A 23212-nucleotide genomic window follows, 5' to 3' on the forward strand; every position below is an offset into this window, starting at 1 on the left:
TGTTTTTACTTTTTAATCTTGATTTGGGATGAAACATTTTGCAAAACCACAACATATTTCACAGGAAGGTATTTCCATTATCTGGCCAGCTCTAAATACAATGAACACAAAGTACAATATGCTAAAGATGTGGAGGTTACATTAATTTTCATCAGCCAGAGTGTTTGTACTTATGACTTCCATCCAAGTAAAACTGGAGGCAGAGAATGAACTAAAATAGCTGCATTACTAATCTTTGAAAATCCAGAGAAAGTGAATATAAAATATATACTGGTGTAGCTAGCCCAATAACACAGATCTTTACTCACATGGGTAGTCCCACAGGATCTCACTCAATAGCAGGGATACAGTCAGCCATGAAAAACTGGGTATTTACCAGATGGTAGTTAAAATTATTGTGGCATTTGTGGTATTTCCGTGTAAGTATGGGAAATATTGCAAATGCTACATTAAATGATGTCCACTTTAAATAACTGCAAGCATAAATGTGCACATAAATAGAAAAGAAAATCATTAGAATAAGGGCCTCACCCTGTAAATGCATACCTCGGGAATAGGCCTTGATCACAGAAATAGATGATTTGAGTTAGGCTAGGCCTATACTGTATAGAAATTCTCTTACAAAAGATAAAATTCCGGCTGAGAATTAATCCAATTATTGATTTGTGGTTTAAATACCATATACTGTTATGTTCTTTAAAGCATACTACCAGTTCCCAATAGGGCTCAAGTCCACATATAGTAACCCTGCTAAAGAGCATAACGTTTCAGATGATACGCACAGCTGCACCCAGAGCACACATTTCCACTTGGATTAGAGGCAACAGAATTGATAAGCAGATATTTTTCCGACGGAAATGAATTTATGTTCACTGGTCCATTATTCTTAATGGAACACTCACTGAAATAAGTGATGAGCTGGCCATTTACGTTTTCAATACCTGCATTGCAGTTCAGAATTCCTGTAGATATACACCCCTCAGGCATGGATGAACCAATGAGCACTCAGTGCACCTGCACAGGGCCCCCATCTCAGGGGGACCCCTGAGAACCAGATTTGATGGGGGGGAATCTTGTGATTTTTTTGAAGCTAACCCAGTGGCTCAAGCTGGTCTCTTGTAAAGGTGATGGAAGCTCTGTTTCCATGTTTAATTCTTAGTATAGTTTAGTAGATTTATATCAGTATGATGAAAATAAATCAAGTCATTTTAGAAGACTAACCCAGCAGAATACAATTGAGATGAACCCAGCAGAGCTTTGGATTGACCCATTGCTGTCACTCTCAGAGCCAGGCTTTGATGTTTATAATGGGTAACAATATTACAGGTTCCACCCAAAGGTAATTAACCCCTGTCTACTGTGATCATACTGCTACGCGTGGTAACAGGACTAGGATTTTGGGGAGGGTCAGATAAATGCTTCTTTGGGGGCAACCCTAATCTTAATGAACTGGGATAAGCATACAGGACTCCCTTGCTCTACGACCCATGCTTAGTCTGCTAGTCCAGGCTGTCTCTTATACCATTAAATTTTAGATCTTGTGGCTAGAGGTTACAGTGGTTGCTCAACAGCGGAACATCTCAACTGCAAGCAGCGAGGTGGGAAAGGAGCTTGGGATGCCTTTAACCTCTAATTTGGCCTCAAACCTCTCCTTCCTAAAAAGATGGGATATTTTGAGTTCCCTATGTAAATCAAAAGACCCTGTGGCTTTAGGTCCCATGGGTCCCAAAGTCCAGACCTGGGCAACTAGTGGGGCTATGCATATCCCATGATCTTTAGGAAAATTTGCAGTGGCAAAATTTCAACCCTAAAGATTAGTTTGCATTTTGAGGGCTATTTTGATGAGGAAAAGGAGGAGAGGGTCACCTGGACACTTAGGTCACCCAAATCAAGGACTGCTCACAAGCTCTGGGTGTCCTGGATCCTAAAGGCCAGCTGCCCTTGCATTTTCAGTGGTGTACATTATTATAGTCAAATAAATATAAATGAATGCCAGTCTCAGTTCACTAGATCATTTCTGGTCATAATATAAAAACAATGAGGAGTCTCTATGGCACCTTAGAGACTAACAAATTTATCTGGGCATAAGCTTTCATGGGCTAGAACCCACTTCATCAAATGCATGGAGTGGAAAATACAGGAGCAGGTATAAATACATGAAAAGATGTGAGTTGCCTTACCAAGTGTCTTAGTCTCATGCCCAAATACATTTGTTAGTCTCTAAGGTGCCACAAAGACTCCTCATTGTTTTTGCTGATACAGACTAACATGGCTACCACTCTGAAACCGGTCATAATATAATATCTCTGCTTTCTAAACAGGATTAACCTAGTGTAACTGGGAGCAGGAGCTTCCCCCTTATTTTGTTCTGATGCTATATTATATTTCATGATATGTCTTGAATCTCACAACATTTGGAGACATCTTTTCATATATGAAAAATGCCTAGTAGCTGCAAAATGTTGCCTCTCCAGTAAATAGGAACAAAAAATATATATCATGGTTTGGAAATATGAGCTGGTAATAAACTTGGAACTACACAATTCATAACTGATATGCATACTTCACTCCAAGTGCAGACTAGAATTAGACAGAGGTCACATGAATGTTTCAAGAAAATGAATTTCTCTAATGCACAGTGCTGCCGTTCTGTGCAACTTCAATCTGAAACACAAGCTTTTAATCTCCTTTGGCGCTCTTACAATAAATAGTGTAAATAACAGTAGTCACTGGAACATACACTATTTATTCCAAAAGAATTATTTGGCTCCATTACATGACAACCTACATGGATAATAAGAACAACTAAAGTCTATCACCTCCTTCTTTGGTGCCGGCTCACTGCAAATCATAATGAGGCTACTATAAAAGAAATGTGCTCCACAACACATTTTGAAAAGCAACAATAATCTCAGTATAAGCAGAGAAGAAAAGATGCTGTGGTTACAGAGGTCCACCCAATTGTGCAAGAGGAGGATGTACAACAATGATATCAGTTTAACTGATGAGAGTAGTAAAACTATAAAAGAAAATGGAAAAGCAAAAGAGAAGTAGAGGAGTGGGAGGAACGTCAAAGGTGAAAAATGGATAGGGTGAGGAGGATATGAGCAAAGATGAGGGAAGTGCTATCTCTGGAAAAACTGACTCACTTAACAATGAATCACATAATAAATACCTAAACACTTGGCTTTTTTTCATCACATTTGTTGAAAGAAACAGCTGGATCAAGAAACCACCCTCCCTATTGAGTTTCTCCTTGTTTCAATTTAATCTGTAGCACCATGTTATGACTGCTGAAAAGCCTTAAGTGCTTCTGGACTTCGTAATGTTTTTGACATCATGACATTTTTTTTTGTGTGGGTACAACCAGGAGGCAGTAGCTTTGCACCCAAGAAATTACTCCGGTCAGGGAAAGACAAAGGGGTGAACAGACTTTGCTGGCAATATGCCATGACGTCTAAAAAGTACATTACAATCAGCAATGAACATTTTTCTACGCTTTCACTGGATATGCATTCAGTTAAACAGAACTTGCAACTTAAGCCTCTGGAATAGCATCATCTTGTAGCTCCTGATAATAGGCATCTTAAGAGTTCTAGGGCCAAAGCTGACTCTCACTTACACCAGTGTAATATAATTTAATTCAAGAGTTATTCTGAATTTATATAATCGTAAAAGAGAATTAATTTGGACACTCAGTCTTTTGTTTATGTGCACTTGATTATTATAGTCAGTGAGACTTTACTGTTTTGAAATATAATGCATTATATTGAAAATAGCTTTACTGTTTTATTCACCTGTGACTGCAATAAAAAAGACTCAAACTTTGTGTAAGACACTTGACTTCAAGCTATTTACACTAGGAATGGATTTGTCTCACTCATATAATATATATAATATTATACTACTTCTAAGTAGTTTGAAGAGAGATCTAATAGATAAAGGAAGGAGTTGGTTTTGTATTGTGCTCTAAAGATAATTTGCTCATAAGGTGCAGCTTTTGAGGGGATCAGCATCCTTTGTGAGTCTATGGGTACATGACACTGTACACTTTGTGCTGGAAAGCATGTTAAAATCTATAATAAATCAAACTCTCTTCCTTCAGGAATAAATATTAAAATATTGATTTCAGATTGAGATTGTGATCTGGAGTCCAAACAAAAAGCTAACCTTTTATAGCACTGTACATCATAAAGTTGCAATTGATTTGAAATTTGTTTTTTGAAAATATAGAGTAGGAACTCAGGAAATGCTTCAGATATTACAGAAATAATAAAGCAACAAATAAGAGTGTGATAGGATATTTAGGAAATCTAAAATGGAAGTTAAAATCTGGATAACCATTAACATCTGCATATTTGTCTCAAAATATTGGACAAGAAAGTAAACCTACTGTGGACTCAAAATACATGAAATAAAAAGCAAATTAAGAAATTAGACTAAAAAGAAGACAGAACACCACATGGTAGAGTTTTAAAAACTGCTGTTCCTCCTGAATAGAGTTTCACTGTTATTTGATTTATTATTTGTATTGCAATAACAACTAGAGGCCCCAACTGAACTCAACACGTCATTGTACTAACCGTTGTACATACAAAAAGTAAAAGATATTCCTTGATTTGAAGCATTTGCAATCTACACAGACATGAAAGACAAAAGGCGGGATGAAGGAAATATTATCCACAATTCCAGATGGAATTAAATGACTTGCCCAAAGTCAAGCCCATGGAAATCTGTGCCAGAGCTAGGATTTGAACCCAAATAATCCAAAGTCCCAGTCGGGTGCACTATTCCTAGTAAACAGACTCTCTTCTCTCGGATTTGATCAACAGTCACAAAGACAGGTCACCTTCATGTCCAAGTTCTTGTCTTTTGACCTTGAGTCATCACTGTTACTCACAAAGTGACAGAGAGAGTATCTCCCCAGAAGGATAGTGCCCTTTTTACATTCCTTTCCAATTCCTCTCTTACAGATAGAGGCTGAGAGGAGAAATCATTCCTATCTATATCATTCCTAAATAGTTACCCGTAGCTCCTTGCACTCTTATTCAAAAGCAGAGTTCAGTTTGAAAGTCTGAAGGTAAATAAAAATGCTTAAAGAGGAGTAGGTTATTTCATGGATATCCTACTTCCTTTCATAGCTGCCATTTCATGCCACACCTAGTCATTATGGATCAATAGTAATCAAAGTAGTTAATGTTTGAGCCAACCTGCAGGGAGAATCTGAAAAACCATAAACTGCGCATAGATACACAGAGAGACATCGTTAACTGCAGCAGGTGATTCCAAAGGCTCAACGAGGGAAATATGTTTTAGAGGGAAACAACATTTTCATACTAAAGGTAAGGGGTGATCTAACTAACATTTATTTGGAAGATTTTTAAGTGCCGAAGCAAGGGAGTTGGGTTTTTGGTGATGTCAGCAACCTGATGGCCTGCGCTTTTTCTTTTCTTGGAAAATGGATGGCTGTATTGCTAGTGTTAGGAGCGGGCTGTATCTGATGCAGATCAATTTTCTCCTTCAAGGCAAAGTGGTTTCTACTTTAAAACTTGAATCTCTAAAACAAAAAATACAAAGCAGGCATTTCAAATATGGTTTTTAAAAACTTTTCATACTTGTAACTCTTCTTCTGGAAATATGTACTATACTCACAGAGCGTTTATTACCAAAAGCTGCTTGTATATTTGCATACTGGATACCCTAGAGTCATATATATTTCATTTTTAAGTGTTTTTAGACAGAGGACCCATAAAAAAGATCATTAGGGATATATAAACTGGTTAGGAAAAGAGAAGTGGGTGAAATGAACTAGTTCAACCCTCAGCCTGGATCTCAGCTGTCAAACTCTCCATTTTTGTGTGTGTGTATTAGAAAGAGCTTAGGTAGGTATTGCTCCTTGTGCTTACCCCTAAACTGTTCTTGTATGTTAGCTAAAACCTGTCTCTAAGTCTCAGCAGGTTTTGCATTCTATACTGGAACAGCTGAGTTGGATCAGTTGGACTCATGATTTCTGAGGTTTCCTGGGTGATAGGGAATTGTGCATTTCAGGGACTTCTGACCCCTGGGAATGCCAGAGTGTAAGAGATCTGGTAAGAGCCTCTAGCCACCTGAGAAATACTGGTCCCACCTCACAGTGTGCAAGGTTATGATGAAGAAATAAGCACTGATCAAATCTCTGTTCTAGGTTTTATCAACTGGTACAGTGACCTGTTTTATAAATATTTTTGATAAGGAATTATATTAAATTTGGAGGAAAAATAGGCCTTCCCCAAACTATAACTTACCAAACCAATGTATCCGTCATATTACTGTACTTCTCAGTCAAGCTGGGATAGGTTTAAATCAGGGATCGACAACCTTTGGCATGCGTCCCATCAGGGAAAGCCGCTGGCAGGCCGGGACGGTTTGTTTACCTGCAGTGTCCGCAGGTTCGGTCGATCACAGCTCCCACTGGCTGCAGTTCGCCGTTCCAGGCTAACTGCCTTCTCCTGTGAATTGTAGAGGAGAAAACAGAAGAATTAAATGGGATGGAAAAGCCCTAAAAGCAGGAAATCTAAAGAGGGCTCTGCCTCCACAATATGTTCTTCCTTCCCTGTCGTTGGGGCTTGGTAGCTTAAGGTTGTGTATTGGGGAATGGGGGAGAGCCAAGATGCAGAGGTGCTGAATGCTCACGACTGCAATATGAATTATCAATGGAGAGGCTACCATGACTTTTTGCAACATTAACTTTCACTGTGCATCAGCACTGTTTTACAGAATTGGCCTAGTTCTTTAAGTGGAAGTGTTCTAACCCGAGGAGAAGAGAATTTCATTTCCATCAGTCTCCTAGATTTACGACAGGAAGTGATACACACAACTGAGCCCACAGTTTTCAAAGCTGGGTTCCTTGTGATGGGCTCCTGAATAGTGACCTTAAATGTAAGAGTGCTGAACTGCCCCGGCTGTCATTGAGAGTTATGAGTGCTCAGTTGTTTTGAAATTCGGGAGGCTTTAATTTAGCATTAATTTAGGTGCCTATATATGGATTTGGGAGCTTGACTTTTGGCACCCAGGTTTTAAAAGTTTGGCTTAAACCTTTATTTATAAATATATGGAATGATGGACTAAGATAAATGGATTGTAAACTATTATGTAATCATTCACAGGAGCCAAAATAAAAGAAATCAAGATGTTTAAGCTCTGTGGACTTCATCTACTCTATCTCCTGGTATTTCACCTGGTGAGTGATTGCTTTTTCCTTTGTTTAGTTGGTAAAAACCCATGAATATCAACAGATGTATCCAGGCCCTTAAACTATCTTTCATAAATGGCATTTCAGTATACAAGTACGATGGGCAACATATTTTATATAGAATTTTTATAATATGGACAGTGGACAAAAATCCTGGACATTCATGTTCTTATTTGAAAGATTACAATTAATGTCAGTCATTTAAAAAACAGTTTGGTGACAAGCTTTAAATAAAAAGATCTTATACTTCTCCTATAGTAACTGAATCTGCTAAGGAAGAACGATTAAGACATGGTGTCATATTTCTCTTTGCTGTAGCTGAACCTCACATTAATAAAGATTTGAAAATGATTCCACCCTACATCATCAAACAGTGATAACTTTTTACACTAGTTTAGTGCTATGCTCTGTATTATAATTTACCCTTGTGCTGTTATATAAATGCATTTTCCTAGGACATACAGTGCTATATCATTTAAATCATACCTATTATTTATTTTACTTAACTTCATTTCTCCACTTAAATCAATTTGCAGTGGCTTATCTATGGCCTAAACCTTCAACCTTTACACATATGAGTAATCCCCATTTATGGGAGCAGGCCCATTGAAGTCAATGAAATTACTGATATATGTATAGGCTGAAGGATTTGGGCTGTAAGCTGCATTTGTAACTAACATAAAGTATAAAAAAGTCAGATCTAAACCTATAATAAAACAATGCCTCCCCCCACAATATGGAGACCGGTATAACCATCACTCTCATAAATCCTATTGTCCTCAGTAGACTACTTGTGTGAACATAGGATTGCAAGACTCACCCTATGTTCCTTATTGTACTTCACATTTTTATTGCCAATGAGTGCACCTATAGAACTCCTGAAATTGTACTGCAACGGTTATAGTTAGTTTGTACAGGATTGTAGCAACTGCCAAACAGAAACTAGACCAAAGAGGTAAACAGTTCTTCCTTGTTGGTTCATGAATAATGATTCACAACATACTCATGCATTAGGAAATGTTTATGGCTCACATAAAGCAGTTTTAATTGACAGGATGAGATAGCTGTTGTTTGATACAAGAGCTAAACTTTGAACCCTACAGTTAGACTGCACAGTATTAGCCTTGTTCCTTCAGAATAGGCACATCATCCATGAAACATGACAAAGTAAAATCCCTCCAAAACCAATGGCCAACAACAATAAAAAAAACCAGATTACAACCTATCAGGCTGGATTCTGCCTCCTTTGCTCTTGTTGAGAGGGATCTTGAGTAGCCCTTCTGAACTCCCTGAGCCTACTTGCACAATAGGGCACAAACACTATGTAAGTAAAGGTGGCAGCTCCATGGTCATCATTCTGCCTCAGCAGGAGCCACCGTCAGCTGAACTTCACCTGAAACACAGCACAATAGCATTTCATGGTAAATTGTAGTGAGTCCTCTGTCATAGCCTGTATAAAGTCTTTCCCTGAAAAGTAAGTATGGAAGCATGTACTTTGAATACACTTGTCTTGAATACTTCGAATACAGCTGCACTTTGCTGCATAATCCCCAGGGGCTAGATCCATGAAGAGAACTTAAGTTCAGTATCGGTCCACTTTGTATAAATAATTAAATATTCAGTGGGCCAGAGAGTATGACACCAGTGTTATAGCCTAGAGGTTGGGGTACTCATGTAGGAGGCAGGAGACTCAAGTCCTTGTTTTAATGACTCTATAATTATTTATACAAAGTGGAAGAGTTTCAAGGGGAGAGATTGAGAGAAAGAGCCCCACCCCAGAATATTCCATAGCTCAGTGTTTAGGGTACTTTCCTGGGAGATATGGGAGCAAATCATGCAGAGTGGGATAGGAAACCGAGAATGCCTATGGGATTGAGCCCTGCAGGCAAGATAGGCAGGGAACACCTAGTCTGAGGATCCTGCCTGGGATGAGGTATGAGATAGGTGTCAGGATTTATTCAGGGGGCTGTGTGCAGGCTCACTGACAGATTCCAGATGTGTGTGTGGGGGGGGCATTATGGCAGACATTTGGGTGCTTAGATACTTTAGGTGCCTACATGCTTAGGTGGCAGCTGAGCGAGGGTTTTGAGGATCTAAATTTTGGACATAGGCACCTACCACAGCAGTTAGGCACCTAAATCCCTTTGTGGCTCTAGCCCTGTGACTCTGGATTTCTGTTGTGAATTTCTCCACAAAGGACTGGATCTTATTTATGGTGGAAGGCATCCAACAGACAAAATTCACTCACCAGGCTTATCGCCACAGGGAAAATGACCAGCAGTACACAGCAGTATAATTATACCACTATAGCTATGCTGGTATAATTCCATATGTGGACACACTGGTCTGGAATAAAAGTGATTTTATTCCAGTAGCATTATGATGCAATCTTTAATTACACAATCACATACAATTTTCCTGCCTCATTCAATGCATAGGTTGGCCAGTGCCCACTTAATGAACAGCTATTCAATATTTTGATTTATCCTCAATGTTCAAACTCTGCCCTGAAGACAGAATTATTAATTTTGTCATGGGCTTTTCTGTGGCACTGATGCTTTTCACAACACCCCTGTGAGGTGTGGTGGTTTTACAGATGAAGAGTTGAGGCATAGAAAGATTAAGGTCAAAGTCTCCACTAATTTTGGGTGTCCAATTTGAGATACTTAGGACCTATTTTTTCAGAGTACTTAGCATTACGTAGTACTTAATATGATCAAAACACTGCTCCCACTGACTTCAGTTGCAACTGTGAGTGCTCAGCACCTCTGAAAGTCAGGGCCCAGAGTCTCAAGTTGGGCACCCAGAAAATGATGAACATGCAATTAGTGACCACCCAAGTGAAAAGTTTGGTTTAAGTGACTTGTTTAGCCTCACATTGGAATTATGTGGCAGAGGCAGGGCTAGACTCCAGCTTTCACGGGTGGCATTCGACTGCCTTAGTTATGAGATCCTAATTCTCTGCCTCATTCACTACACACTTTCCAACTTCTGCAACAAATGAGTCAGGGAGTCCCACAGACAACAGCCGCCTTCCCTGCACAACCTTGATTCATCCTCAAAGCAGCTCCAGCCTGTGCACTGAAAGAGGCAGGAATCTGTGGAAAAAACAGTATGTAATCATGAAATTAATTAGAGGCTATCATAATGCCTGTGCACAAAGGAGTTGAATCGTGGTTTCCAGGCAACCTTTATTCTGGCAGTTCCTAACTTTTGAGTAACTTTTAACATAGTTTTGTGTGTGTAATTTCATATAAACAACTCCGATGGTGTTATGTTTTTATTAAGGAAATTGTATTGACATCACATACCATGTCCCTACTTTAATCAGGTACCATTATGATGATCAGTTGTTCTGTGTTTTCCCTGGCAAAACTAAAATAAAGTTAATGGGAAGGAAATGACTTGCACTATGGATGTTCTAAATGTTTGCACATTATTAATCCATTAAAAGCACTTTTTAAAAATGGTCTGTAAATGTTGGAGCTTACTGAAACATTAATGTGTATATGTTAAAAGCTGGTTCAGAAAACTGGTTTTATTTAATTTTTTTAATAACACAGCAAGATATTAGAGCAGGAAGCAAACTTTGAACAGCATGTCTGCTCCTAGGGAGCTTTGGTCATAACCACAAATGTGCTGGAACACTGACGTTTACAATGAACGTCAATCCCATTAAAAAGACAATAATTACTGCAGTGTATTTACATTATGTTCTCAGTAGCGAAGTACACAGGGAAGACTATTGCTGTACAGGCTGTAGTCTAGATTTGTCAGCCAGTGAGATGAAGACAAGTCAGTTTTGAAAAAGAAGAAATAAAGAATATGAATATCAGAAATCAGGTGACAGAATCCACAGGCACACACTGTGAAGGGTATTCGTCATCATTTTGAAAATCATTTTTCCTCACTGTTTGTAGTTAAGAACCACCCTTTGGAAACTTGGTAGGCCCTGGCCCGTTCTGCTCTCAGCTCAACCCACTGGCATATTTTGGGCAAGATTGTCACTTGCCCTTACATGGACAAGCAGAGGAGTAAGGGGCATAAACCCTGACCCCCTTCCCCCACATGAGCACTCTGAGGAGGGGATGGAAGAGCAGGCACCACAGCCCCTCCCCGCCCCCAATACCACAGGCATGTTAGCTGGGAGTGGGCAGAGCCTCCAGGACACCAGTCAGAATGAAAATAAGCTGCTCTTAGGGCAGCGTAGCTATCTGCTGTCCCTTATAGGGGGCTAGACACAGGGCTGTAACCAGGGTGGGGCAAGTGAGACAGCTGCCCAGGGTGCAAAGGCGCAGGGGTGGAAAAATGGGGCGGTATGTGTGTGTGTATGTGTGGGGTGGACATGCAGAGTCATGTGCCCCTCCCCCAGAGATTTTTGCCTTCCATTTAGCACAGTTTGAAAACTGTCACCTCCTGCCAGGAGTTGGTGGATTGGAAGCTGCTGGGAGAAGCCTGGCCCACTTGGGCCCTTGGCTCTTCATGCTGAAGGAGCCCAATGCCAGCCAGCGATGCCCTCTTGAGCCAGCTGCTGTCTCTGGTTCTGCTGCTGCTCCACAGCAGTGAGCAAGCCCATGGGGAGCATCTCATAGCAGCTGGGCTCTGCTGGGGAGAGGCAAGAGTGTGTCAGGGGCACAGCTCAGAGCTGTGTTGCCCGCCATGCTTGGGGAGCACCCGCCCATACAGAGGTGGCTGGCTCAGAAAGTAGGGCAGGGAGGGCATGAAGAGCCAGGGGCCCAAGCAGGCCAGGTGCCTCCCATCAGCTTCTGATCCGCTGGCTCCTGGCAAGAGGCAACCATTTTCAAACTGTGGGGTGTGCCCCTAGGTGGGTGTGCCCCACAGTTTGAAACATCTGTGCTAAACGGAAGCAGAAATCTGGGGGGTGGGCAATGTGACCCTGCATGTCCCACCCCACATTGCTTCTAGGGGGTGCAAATATGCTTGATTACCCCAGGTGCTAAAATGCCTAGTTACAGCTCTGACTAGATGTATGGTCTCAATCTAGCCCTCAGTCCTTTTGTGCACACAAATTGGTTCCTTTTGCAAGCTGAGCATGTGACATTTAATTAAGTAATATATTTACTTTGGAAAAGGCAGCATTTAAATATTTGTTCTGAAATAGAATTTTAAAAAATAACATCAATTTAAAAAATGGATCTACATTAAAAACCAGCATTAGAAATCATTAAAAATACATTAAAAATCTATATTAAAAGCCAGCCATTCTCAGCACTGTTCACTTTACATTATTTTAGTGCAAATTTTTTTTTAAAAAAGCATCTTTTTTTATACTGCAGTGATGATAGGGCCACTGTTGAATTGCAACTAGCATAGAAAAGATATTGTTCATCTTCCTCCACTTCCCTCCTGCACAGGCTGCGTGCCATGGTATGAATGAATTGTATATCAGTGGACCTCTGCAAGACATGACATTTTCTGTATCAGAAGGTACAATTGGAGTTCATGTATTATACCAGGTAATCATTAACTCTGAGTGTTCGCTCTTTGTTCAAAAGACCCATCCTATGCTCATTGATATCCATGAGAGTTTTGCTGTTGATTTCAATAAGAACAGCAGCCCCAAAGATGTGTTATGATAGAAACTTTGACTTTTATAATTTAGTGCCTGCTGATAAAATGTAAAGCATCAGCCTCTCTCAAATAAGTTCCAAGAGGATACATCTAAAATAGTGTATTGCTATAATCAGCATTCCTAGAGGATGAATTTAAGAAATTACATGCCGTTCATGTTCAGTCAATCAGACAAAGGCATAACAAGATCCAATGGCTGAAAGCTGAAACTAGACAAATTCAGACTGGAAATAACACCTACATTTTTGACAGTGAGGGTAATTAACCATGGGAACAATTTACCATGGGTGGCGGTGGAGTCTCCATCACTGGCAATTTTGAATTTAAGATTGGTTGTTTTTTAAAAAGATTTGCTCTAGTTATATAACAGGTCAGATTAGATTATCACAATGGTCTGTTCAGCCTAGGAATCTATGAATCTGTGAACTGCATTCTACCTGATTTCCTTTCCTTTAGAGATTCCCTTTACCCACAGTGATAGTCGCTCCAAGTGTCACGAGCATTGTTTCTAGTGAAAGATGAATAGCAGAGCCAATACTCAAATAGATGGAGGATGAGTGTGTTATGTTTTTTCCATTCCTGTATTCAGACCAGCCTCCATTTTAGACAGATGTCTGCTTTCCCCCTTACTGCATCCTAGAGCTGGGAAAGTAATGTTAACAATGATTCATCTACTAATTTAAGACAGGGAAAACACCAATGTGTTTGCATATCATTTGCCCACTCTAGCAAGGAGCAATGTTGACAAGGAATTTAAAAAAATTGTGAATTAAATAAGTTAAATTCTCTGAAATATTCCTGAAAAGGAACCTCTTCCCCTGACTTTTTTCTTTACTCTCTAGTTTACAATGGAGCCGCCTGCTGTCAGTTTGAGACTGTCTGGTGAAAAAGATGGCGTCATCGAGATCGCGTCAAAGAAAGGCTATCTCTATCTCAACGGGTCTCTAGACAGGGAAACCAAAGCAATCCACAGGCTACAGGTGAAATAAATGAGAAATAGAGCAGGCTGAAAAAGGGTTGGGGAGGGTTATTAATTAATTAATTTTTTTGCTGAAATTTGAAATTAACACATCAGTTGAAATTTCCTCCCAACCTCTGTTGCCAACTAATTCATTGCCAGTAGAGAGTTTGACTCCAGGACATTTCTCCTCATCTGGCAGCATGGGGACAGCTGGCTATGTTCTATTCGTTTATTTGAGTGCTTGTTTCCGCTTTTACAGTGGAGGGCTACTGTCATCAGAGGAGAGGGATTGGGACACTGAAAATGTGTTCTGAATGCTTCGTACTTGGATAAACCTTTTACAAATGATCCAGGTCTGACTGTACTAGAAGCAGGGCTGGGAGAGCCACTTATCACTATGGCTGCCTGACCCTTCCATTATAAGATCCTGTTTTCAGTGTCTTATAACTTTGCCCAATTTTAACCATTTGGGTTGAAATTTTTCATGCTGGGTGTCTGCCCCGGGCTGATTTTTTGTTTTTTAATTTCAGCCAGTGTGGTTCAGCTGTTTCCAAGAACAAGGGTAGGGAAAGAAATTGTTTTGCCCATGTTAAACGTTTCTGATGTCCTTTTCTTTGAACGGCACTAATGGCTCATGCTTTGGAGCAGGGGTTTGAAATTTATCAGGGGGAAAGCCTTTGTGTCAAGGATTTGCCCTAGGTCACCCTCGGGAAAATCTGCCCAAATTTGGACAAGTTAAAAGCCTTTGAAAAGTTACAGTTTGCACATGCTCAATAGAGACATCTGCCATTTTAGCAGCTGAAGATTCCATCCATGTTCAAGCCTCTCACAGCTCCTAGAGCTGACCACACTCCACATGCACCATCCTCTCAGAGTGCCTGACCATGCTCCAGGCCAGCAATACAAGGGTGAAACTAGAATTTCCCTGTAATTACTGCTCTAGGGCAGGGTGGGGCCAGGCACCAGAACTCAGAGCAGGGAGCCTGTCTTTCTTGTCCTCTCATTGAGCCCCTGGCTGGAATCCAGGCAGCATGGAGGAGGATACTGTCTAATTTGAATACAAAGGGGAGAGGACCTGGATTGTGGGGGAGGAGTGAATGAAGTAGATTGGGCCAACGAGTCTGATAAGACAGAGACTGGAGGTGGGGAGAGAAATTGGGACAGGGTGTCAGGCTGATACACAGGAGGGAATTTTTTTTTTCAGTTTGGTTTTTTAAAAACCAGGCAGGCAGCTGACAATGCCAAAATCTCAAAAATGTTTATGTGAAGGAAAATCCCATTCCTGGACAGCTCTACTAACACACTGTTCTGTCGCTAATTCCTCAGGCTGACCTTGTGGCTCAGTTTACTTTTTCTGGCCACTTGCAGAATAGCATACTCAAGCAGACACATACTCATGCTTTTGTCATTGTGGTATGGAAAACATCCATTTCTATATGAAGAAGACAAGCATTAAGGAGTCGCTCCTGAACGGTGCTGAGCACTCTGCCCTGGTCCAGCACCTTCCAGACCTAAGACCTACCTGGTCTCCACCATGGAGATCAGACAGCTACTGAAACAGGTCACTAACATCAGGGGCTACTTTATATCGTTGGTATACTGTGCAATGAAAACCATCTGACGAACAGTGTCATGACTAATGAAGCTTAAAATAAAACAACTATAATAAGGGTATATGCTAATGATGCTCCATTCCAGTGAAACTCACTTTGAAATGAAGTGGAACCAAGATTTATTGAGTGTATCTCAGCAGTTGCTGTCATGACTGTTATGGAGTCTCATCTTCACATGAAAATGATCAGGTTCAGACTGTTTTTACTCTTCAGCTTTAACATGCTGGATACAAATTTCCAACTCACTTAAGTGAAAATCTTTCCTGGCCATTTCTTTTGCTTTTCAATATTAGGTGGAGGCTCTGAATGAAGTGGGAGAGAAAGTGAAAGGTCCCTACTCTATTACTATCAATGTTCAGGATATTAATGACAACCCACCAAAGTTTGACAAGTCAAAATACAAAGCAGTAGTATGGGAGAATTCCCGTCCAGGTAAAGGCCATTATCATTAATAATTAATATTATTATTGTTACTATTTAAAATGTATACCGTGCCATTTAATGAGCATTGTGCAATATAGTAGATTGAAAATGCTAAACAAAGAATAGCACCTTGTCACAAAGGATATCACAAACTAAAGGCATGACTGGGTACAGTATAATACAAATAGCACACAGGTAAACAGAGTGGTTTGTGTCTATCACAGCTGAAATGTTTCACAGAACTTACCACATTACAAACATTATTTAGTAAGTAAATATCACTATCCCCATTGTGCACTACTCATGGAAGCTGAAGCTAAAAGAAGTTAAAAAACATGCCCAAGATCACACAGAAAGTAGGTGTTACTAGGGATCTAAATTATTTAGATCTTTATAGATCACCCTAGAGGGGGAAAAAAAGATGCCACTAGAGCTGTTAGATAATTGGTTATTTATATTTCCTGTGGCAAAACACTGCCCAGAAAGCGGGCTGCACCATCAGTAGTTTCCAAGTAGTTTTGTTTTGTCGATTGCAGTAAACCAATTTAGAAGTCATAAAAGTATGGAAACCAGTGATAAGAGCCAAGAGAATGGAAAAAGAGACATAACCAGCTATTAACACTATGATCATGGAACCAAAAAGGAGCTTTTAGTAAAGTACAGGAATCTGTGGCTCGAGCAGGCAAGAAAGGAATGCAGTAGTTCTTGAGTATATTTGCAGTTCACCCAGGTGATAGGGTTTTTTTATATGTTGAATGGATAAACAATTAAAGTTTAAAAGTTTGTTCACAGTTCCATGCTTTGATATACGCTCCCCTAGCTCTTAATGTTCCACATTATGCTTTTCACAAAAAAGTCTATTATACATGTCTGAAAATGTTTGTTCAACCAGTTTTCCATCGGAAAATACCATTTTGATTGAACTGAAAATATTCACAAAATCATATCAAAATTCAATGAAATTTCCTGCAAGAAAAATGTTTCCCAAAGCAAAATTTTTTCATTCGAAAATTTTTTTTTGCTTTGGAAAAATTTAAAAATTTAGTTTCAAAATGAAATTTTTATTTTGAACTTTATTTTACGTTTTTCATTTTAAAATTATTTTTACATTATTTAATGAATGTCAGTGGTAATGGTGCATAATATGATGTCACATATTTTCATGTCATATTTTGACAATATAATAGTCAAATATTTTATTTTTAAAAAATTATGGCAACTGCTACATAACAGACTGAAAAAAATCAAAAGTGTCTGTTGTTTGTATTGTAGTGAAAAGGGTCAAATTGTTTTGTAAACAGAGGTAAACAGTGAGATGACAAAGTTTGCCGATAATACAAAATTACTCAACACAGTTAAGTCCAAAATTGACTGTGAAGTGTTACAAAGGGTTCTCACAAAACTGGGTGACTGGGCAACAAAATGGCAGGTGAAAATCAATGTTGATGAATGCCAACTAATGGACACTGGAAAACATAATCCCAACTATCCATATAAAATGATGGGGTCTGAATTAGCTCCAAGAAAGAGATCTTGGAGTCATCGTGGATAGTTCTCTGAAAACATCTGGTCAGTGTGCAGCGGCAGTCACAAAAGCGAACAGAATGTTAGTAACCATTAGGAAAGGGATAGATAACAAAACAGAAAATATCATAAATCCACAACAGAAATTCATGGTGCACCCACATCTTGAATACTGCATGCAGTTCTGTTCGCCACATCTGAAAGAAGATATATTAGAATTGGAAAATGTACAGAGAAGGGCAACAAAAACAATAAAGGGTATGGAACAGATTCCATATGAGGAGAAATTAAAAAGACAGACTGTTTAGCTTAGAAAAGAGACGACTGAGGGGGGACTTGATCGAGGTCTATAAAATCACGGATGGTGTGGAGAGAGTAAATAAGGAAGTGTTATTTGCCCTTTACCATACTGCAAGAATCAGAGTTCACCCAATGAAATTAATAGGCAGCAGGTTAAAACGAACAAAAAAGTACTTCTTTACACAGCACAAAACCAACCTGTGGAACTTGTTGCTAGGGAATGTTGTGAAGACCAAAGTATAACAGGGTTCAAGAAAGAATTAGATAACGTCATGGAGGATGGGTCCATCAATGGCTACTAGCCAAAATGGTCAGGGATGCAACCCCATGGTCTGGGTGTCCCTAAGCCTCTGACTTCCAGGTGCTGGGACTGGATAACAGGGGATGGATCACTCAACAATTGCCCTGTTCTGTTTATTCCCTGTGAAGCACCTGGCCCTGGCCACTGTCAGAAGATGGGATGCAGGGCTAAATGGACCACTGGTCTGGCCCAGTACGGCTGTTCTTCTGTTATGTTTTGTTACAAATATGAGACACTTTGATCAAAAATAAACTAAAATGTTTCAATCTGTACGAAGTAGTATCTGCCCTTAATTAAAAAAAAAGACATGTCCTGTTATATTAGGACATGAGTGGGTATGTTATGGTATGTCATACTATGCACTATTACCACTGACATGTCATTAAATAATGTACAAATAATAAAAATGTAGAAATGGAAAAAATACATTTCAAAAGACATTTCATTTTGATGTGAAATTTTTCCCAAATTACATTTTCCCAAATGATTTTTTTTTTGAATTGCCATTTTGCAGGAAATTTCAGAAGTATTTCTTTTTGTTCTGGAACAAAACCAAATTTTGCTATGTCAACCTTTTCCATGAAACCAAAATCCCAACTTGTGACCAGCTATAGTGTAGAACAGCCTCTTTAATGGTAACAATTCTAAATGCAGTAACAGTGTTGCATGTTCTCTAAACACTCTGTGATGGATTATTTGCAGAAGCACCACAATGTGCCACTAAACTACCCAAAGAGAGCTGTCAGAGAATCCCCCCTTCCCAAGGAACTCCGTGCAGGTGGAACGCGGCTGAGATGCCACTGCCACACCCTGCATCAGCCAGTCCCCAACCTAGTGTAAGGGGAAAGCGGCAGCATGTCAGGGGCATGTCAGAGGGGGTGAGGGACCTTACTTATGCCAATGATGTAAATTAAGGCTGCTCTGTGCAACCCTAACTTGTACAGGACATGTGAGGCACTGAATCAGGGAGCTGCAAGCACATCCCCCCTTCAGCTGAGCTGCACATGCATGGATTAGAGAATCAAGGCCCTTTCTCCATTCTCTTACTGGCTTTTCTTCTATATCCAAACAGGCAAACCCTTCATGTATGTCCATGCCACTGACCATGATGATCCTACAACTCCCAATGCACAGCTGAGTTACAGCATTCTCCACCACTTCCCCAACCCTTATATTCATATGCTTTTTCAGATTGATAACGTAACTGGAGCAATCTCCACAAGTGAGACTGGTATGTAAAATTCTCATTAGTATTGTTATTGTTTGTATGTTAAGCACCAACCACGAGTTCCATGCTGTACGTGACACAAAATAACAACAGTTACTTCCTGACTTGAGGAGTCTATATACTAAAAACAGAGAGCACAGGGAAACCCAGAAGAGAGATAACTTAGGAGGGGTTTTCCTTCACTATTTATTTAAGCCTCTTCTTGTGATCATTGTGGAAGAAGTGGGTCTAGGAGGGACTTGAATCAAGATAAAAGAAGAAAGCTCCTTTCCAACCAATCCACAGAATAAAGTTAGCCCATGGGACATATTTTTTAAGGGCCTGCCCTGATACTGAGAGGTATGGAGCATTTGTGACTCCGACTGAAGTGAATGGGAGCTATTTACAGAACTATAGTCTCATTTGCTGTTATTACTATTATTAATTATTTTTTATTTTGGTAGTGCCTGGGACCCCATTGTGCGAGGTGCTGTACAAACACAGAACAAAGAGACAGCCCATGTCTTAATGAGATTACAATCTAAATATGCTGGAACCAGTACTAGTTTAGGAATTTGTCATGAACAGGTGTATCTCCAACTATGCAACTCCACATTTGATTTTTAATTTTTTTTCTGAGAGTGTATCTCTCAAAACAGTAATTCTCAACTTTTTCGGAAATTGAAGCAATTTAGCAGGCTAAAAGTCTTATCCAACTCCCAGTGAAATCAGTGGAATGACTTCCACTGACTTCAAAGGGAGTTTGATCAGATCCTAAAACATTACCTGTACTAGCTAGTACCCATTGCCTCTCTTGGAGTGCCGCTTTTGCCTATTTCCCAACTTCTAACACAGAGACTCATCTTTAAGTTCATGAAGAGAAGCCTAGACTAACAGTTGTAAAAGCAAGATACCTCAATGGATGTATACAAAGCAGAGGTTAGGATTTCTCTGCAGTTAAACAAGGTACCAGTAACAGAGCTTTTGCTTAGTTTCTCTCATGTCTCTTTGTTTTGTTCTCTAGGATCTCGTTTATTAAATCACCAAAAGCAGGATATGTTCACCCTTGTTGTCACAGTGAAGGATTTGGCAGGAATGTCAGAGAACGCTTTAACCAGTAACACTGACGTGGAAATAACTGTGAAGGAGAACCTTTGGAAGGCACCTCCAAAAGCATCTATCAAAGAAAACTCTACTGAGCCTCATCCCATCTATATCATGCAGGTAGGAACTAGAAATCACAGAAATGACTGATGTCAGGGCATCTACAAGCCCTAAATGTTCCCTGCCACCTGCAGGATCTTCTTCCAGTTATCAAGACTTTGGTATATCTTCCGTGTTGGATATTGCCGTCCATGGGAGTTTGGGCTGAGGAAGGACTGAGTAAAAATGGAATATGGATTTCAAGATTTGGCCCCTTGGTCATATTTTACATAAACTGGAAGAGGGTGTTAGTGTGGATTTCCCTATAATATCCTTATTATGGAATGGATGCTAAGGAGATGATTAAGGTACAACCCAGACCAATGTCAATGTCACAGTGACACAAGGATTTTCCCACTCAAGTTTACAGAAAGTGCTAGTCTTGGTATATTCTGTGAAATGCAGGCAATGCATAGGGAACTCTGCTGATGTACAGAAAACTCTAAGGAACAGAAAGGATACTCATTCCAAGGCTGTTTGGCACAATATGAATTACAAAAGCAAGAGCCCATTGATGTAATAGAGAATTAGTCTTTTAAAGAATGCAGGGAGGATTTTTACAGATGGGGAATACAACAGCTGGGAAAAATATGGGTAGTGCTAGGTACTACCACCGGAATAGTAAATGTAGGGCTTGATTGCCTCTCTCACAGACAGACTCATGGGAGGGTGCCCAGCAGGGAGGAAAACTCTCTCAAGTTCCCCTTATGGAATGTCCTCCAACTTCTTCAGTTGCAGGGTTGGTTATGCTCACCCCCACTCACCCCATCCATGAGGAAACAGTAGGGTTCAGCCCCTAAAGTCCCTGGGAGGTCAGCTGGAGGCATCGGGCAAGGTTAGCAGAGATTTTGTGCCTCTTAACTGGATCTGGTGTTCCCGCTTCCCCACACTCTCTGGCAGTTCCAATACAGCTCTACCGGCAGACACACTGCAGCCTACAACCCCTTCTTAAGGTAATACTGAGGCTGCCTCCCCACCCTCCACGTGAGAGTTTGGGAGGAGACTAACCATGCATGGATCCCAGTGTGTCCATGGAGTTTTAGAGGTAAGTATTTGCCCTAAACCAGATCTAGTGAGATACAGTGCAACCACTACCTTCACAATAGCGAGAAAGGACTTAAGATCAGCTTTCTGCCCTCCTTCAGATTCACATATTTCCCATAATATCACCCACCTCCTCTGATATTCTGCAGCACAAGTGAAGACTGGGCTGATTATATTGGTATGGCCATAATGACATCAGTTAATATTAACTAATAGGCAAACACCCAGAAATATCTGTGCTTAGAAGTTCACTTGGCATTAGATCACACAATGTACTGATGCTTAGGGTATTACAAGATTATTCATACTCTGTTCTTGAGAACAGTTGGTTTGGAAAATGGCAAATAATGGGCCTTACTCTATTCCCACTGAAGATAATAGGAGTGTGGCATGGATTTAAATGGTAATAGGATCAAGTCCAGAAAGATAGCAGCTGGAAGAAAGATCTATGTGAAACATATATAGCAAAAGTGATATTTACATTTTGGGATAATTTATATGAAAATTTCCCATAGACATGAACAGTGTCTCTGTAGAGCGGGGACTAGCAGGTGCTATATATATATTTAAACAGCACCTCCTACTCCTTTATTATGTAAGAAAAAGACTCAGAATTTATGAAAAAAGCTTACTGTGTTTAATTTTAAATAGAAAGACCACACAAAATACCCTATGTGCCAGACCAGTCTGACAATTTTATGTGTACTACTCCTGCCCCCACCACGCCCTAAGATTTGGCTTGCCACTCTATGTTTCTATCTGTGAACCCAAACTGCTAAGATGATTAAAGCTGAAGAGGAAAAGCACAGAAGTTGGCTGGTACAAAAAGATGCTGTAAATTAGTGTGATGCCATTACAATACTGTAATAATATACCTCGTTCTTACACAACACTTTTCAACACTTAGATCTCAAAGTGCTTTTAAAAGGAGGTAAGTGTTATTATCCACATTTTACAGATAAGGAAACTGAGGCAAAGAGAGTGACTTGATCAAGGTCATTCAGCAGACCAGTGGCAGAGCTGGGACCATCATCTGGGCCTCTGAGTCCCAGTTCCAAGGCCTGCCAAATGGTTAGATGACCTAAAATTAAGTAATGTGCAAAACAGGAAATTTGTCTTTTCCTTTTCATTCCAAACGTTTCATCCAGTTACAGCTCAGTGCACACTTTTAATCCTTTGTCTTAACTCATTTTGGGAATTTTAGGTGCACTGGAATGAGCCAGGTGCAAAATATGGACTTTTGGAAAAGGAGAGGATCCCCAGGTTCCCATTTACAATTGATCAGAATGGGACTATTTATGTGACCGAACCCTTGGATAGGGAAGAAAAGGAATTGGTAAGTAAACATGAGAAACCTGACTGATACAGTAGCCCAAAGTCTGAGACTCAATAGTGGTTGGGCGTGTAAATGTAGGCGAGTTAGTGGTGGGAGAGGGAGGAGAAAGAGATTTAATTTGATGTGGTTTCTGGATGAATTTGAGTGACCTGATAGACATGGACTCTTAGGCAATTTAATAGCAGGCATGCCCATCACACCACACTACATTCATGCACCCAAGAGCCATTAATTCAGCACTTTATAATATTTCTTTCTAAAGCAACACGAGTTCTGTAGTTATTGCAGTTTTCACAGCCTACCCTGAATTGGACAGAACATGTGCTATGTACAGAGACAGTGTTATAGTACCTGATCGAGTGGCGGACTGTGGCGGAATTTTTAGCTCTGTCAAGCCTTCCTGCCTTTCTTCTCCACGAGGTAGGGTGGGGAGACATCTCTTCACAATAGGCAAAACAAATGAACTTACTGTAGATA

The 23212-nt window shown here is 40.0% G+C and overlaps 1 protein-coding gene across 1 annotated transcript in view; it reads left to right on the forward strand.

The window, feature by feature from the left end:
• Window positions 1-7168: 7168 nt before the first annotated feature.
• The window catches only part of CDH17 (cadherin 17), a 37080-nt gene continuing 21036 nt past the window's right edge, over window positions 7169-23212 (forward strand). The window contains exons 1-7 of the mRNA XM_027818236.3: window positions 7169-7219; window positions 12607-12708; window positions 13666-13803; window positions 15691-15829; window positions 19018-19176; window positions 20177-20376; window positions 22604-22735. Of these exons, the coding sequence (XP_027674037.2) occupies window positions 7169-7219; window positions 12607-12708; window positions 13666-13803; window positions 15691-15829; window positions 19018-19176; window positions 20177-20376; window positions 22604-22735 (921 nt within the window). The remainder of the gene's footprint in view (window positions 7220-12606; window positions 12709-13665; window positions 13804-15690; window positions 15830-19017; window positions 19177-20176; window positions 20377-22603; window positions 22736-23212) is intronic.

Source organism: Chelonia mydas, chromosome 2, assembly GCF_015237465.2.
Source record: "Chelonia mydas isolate rCheMyd1 chromosome 2, rCheMyd1.pri.v2, whole genome shotgun sequence".
Taxonomy (NCBI): Eukaryota; Metazoa; Chordata; order Testudines; family Cheloniidae; genus Chelonia; species Chelonia mydas.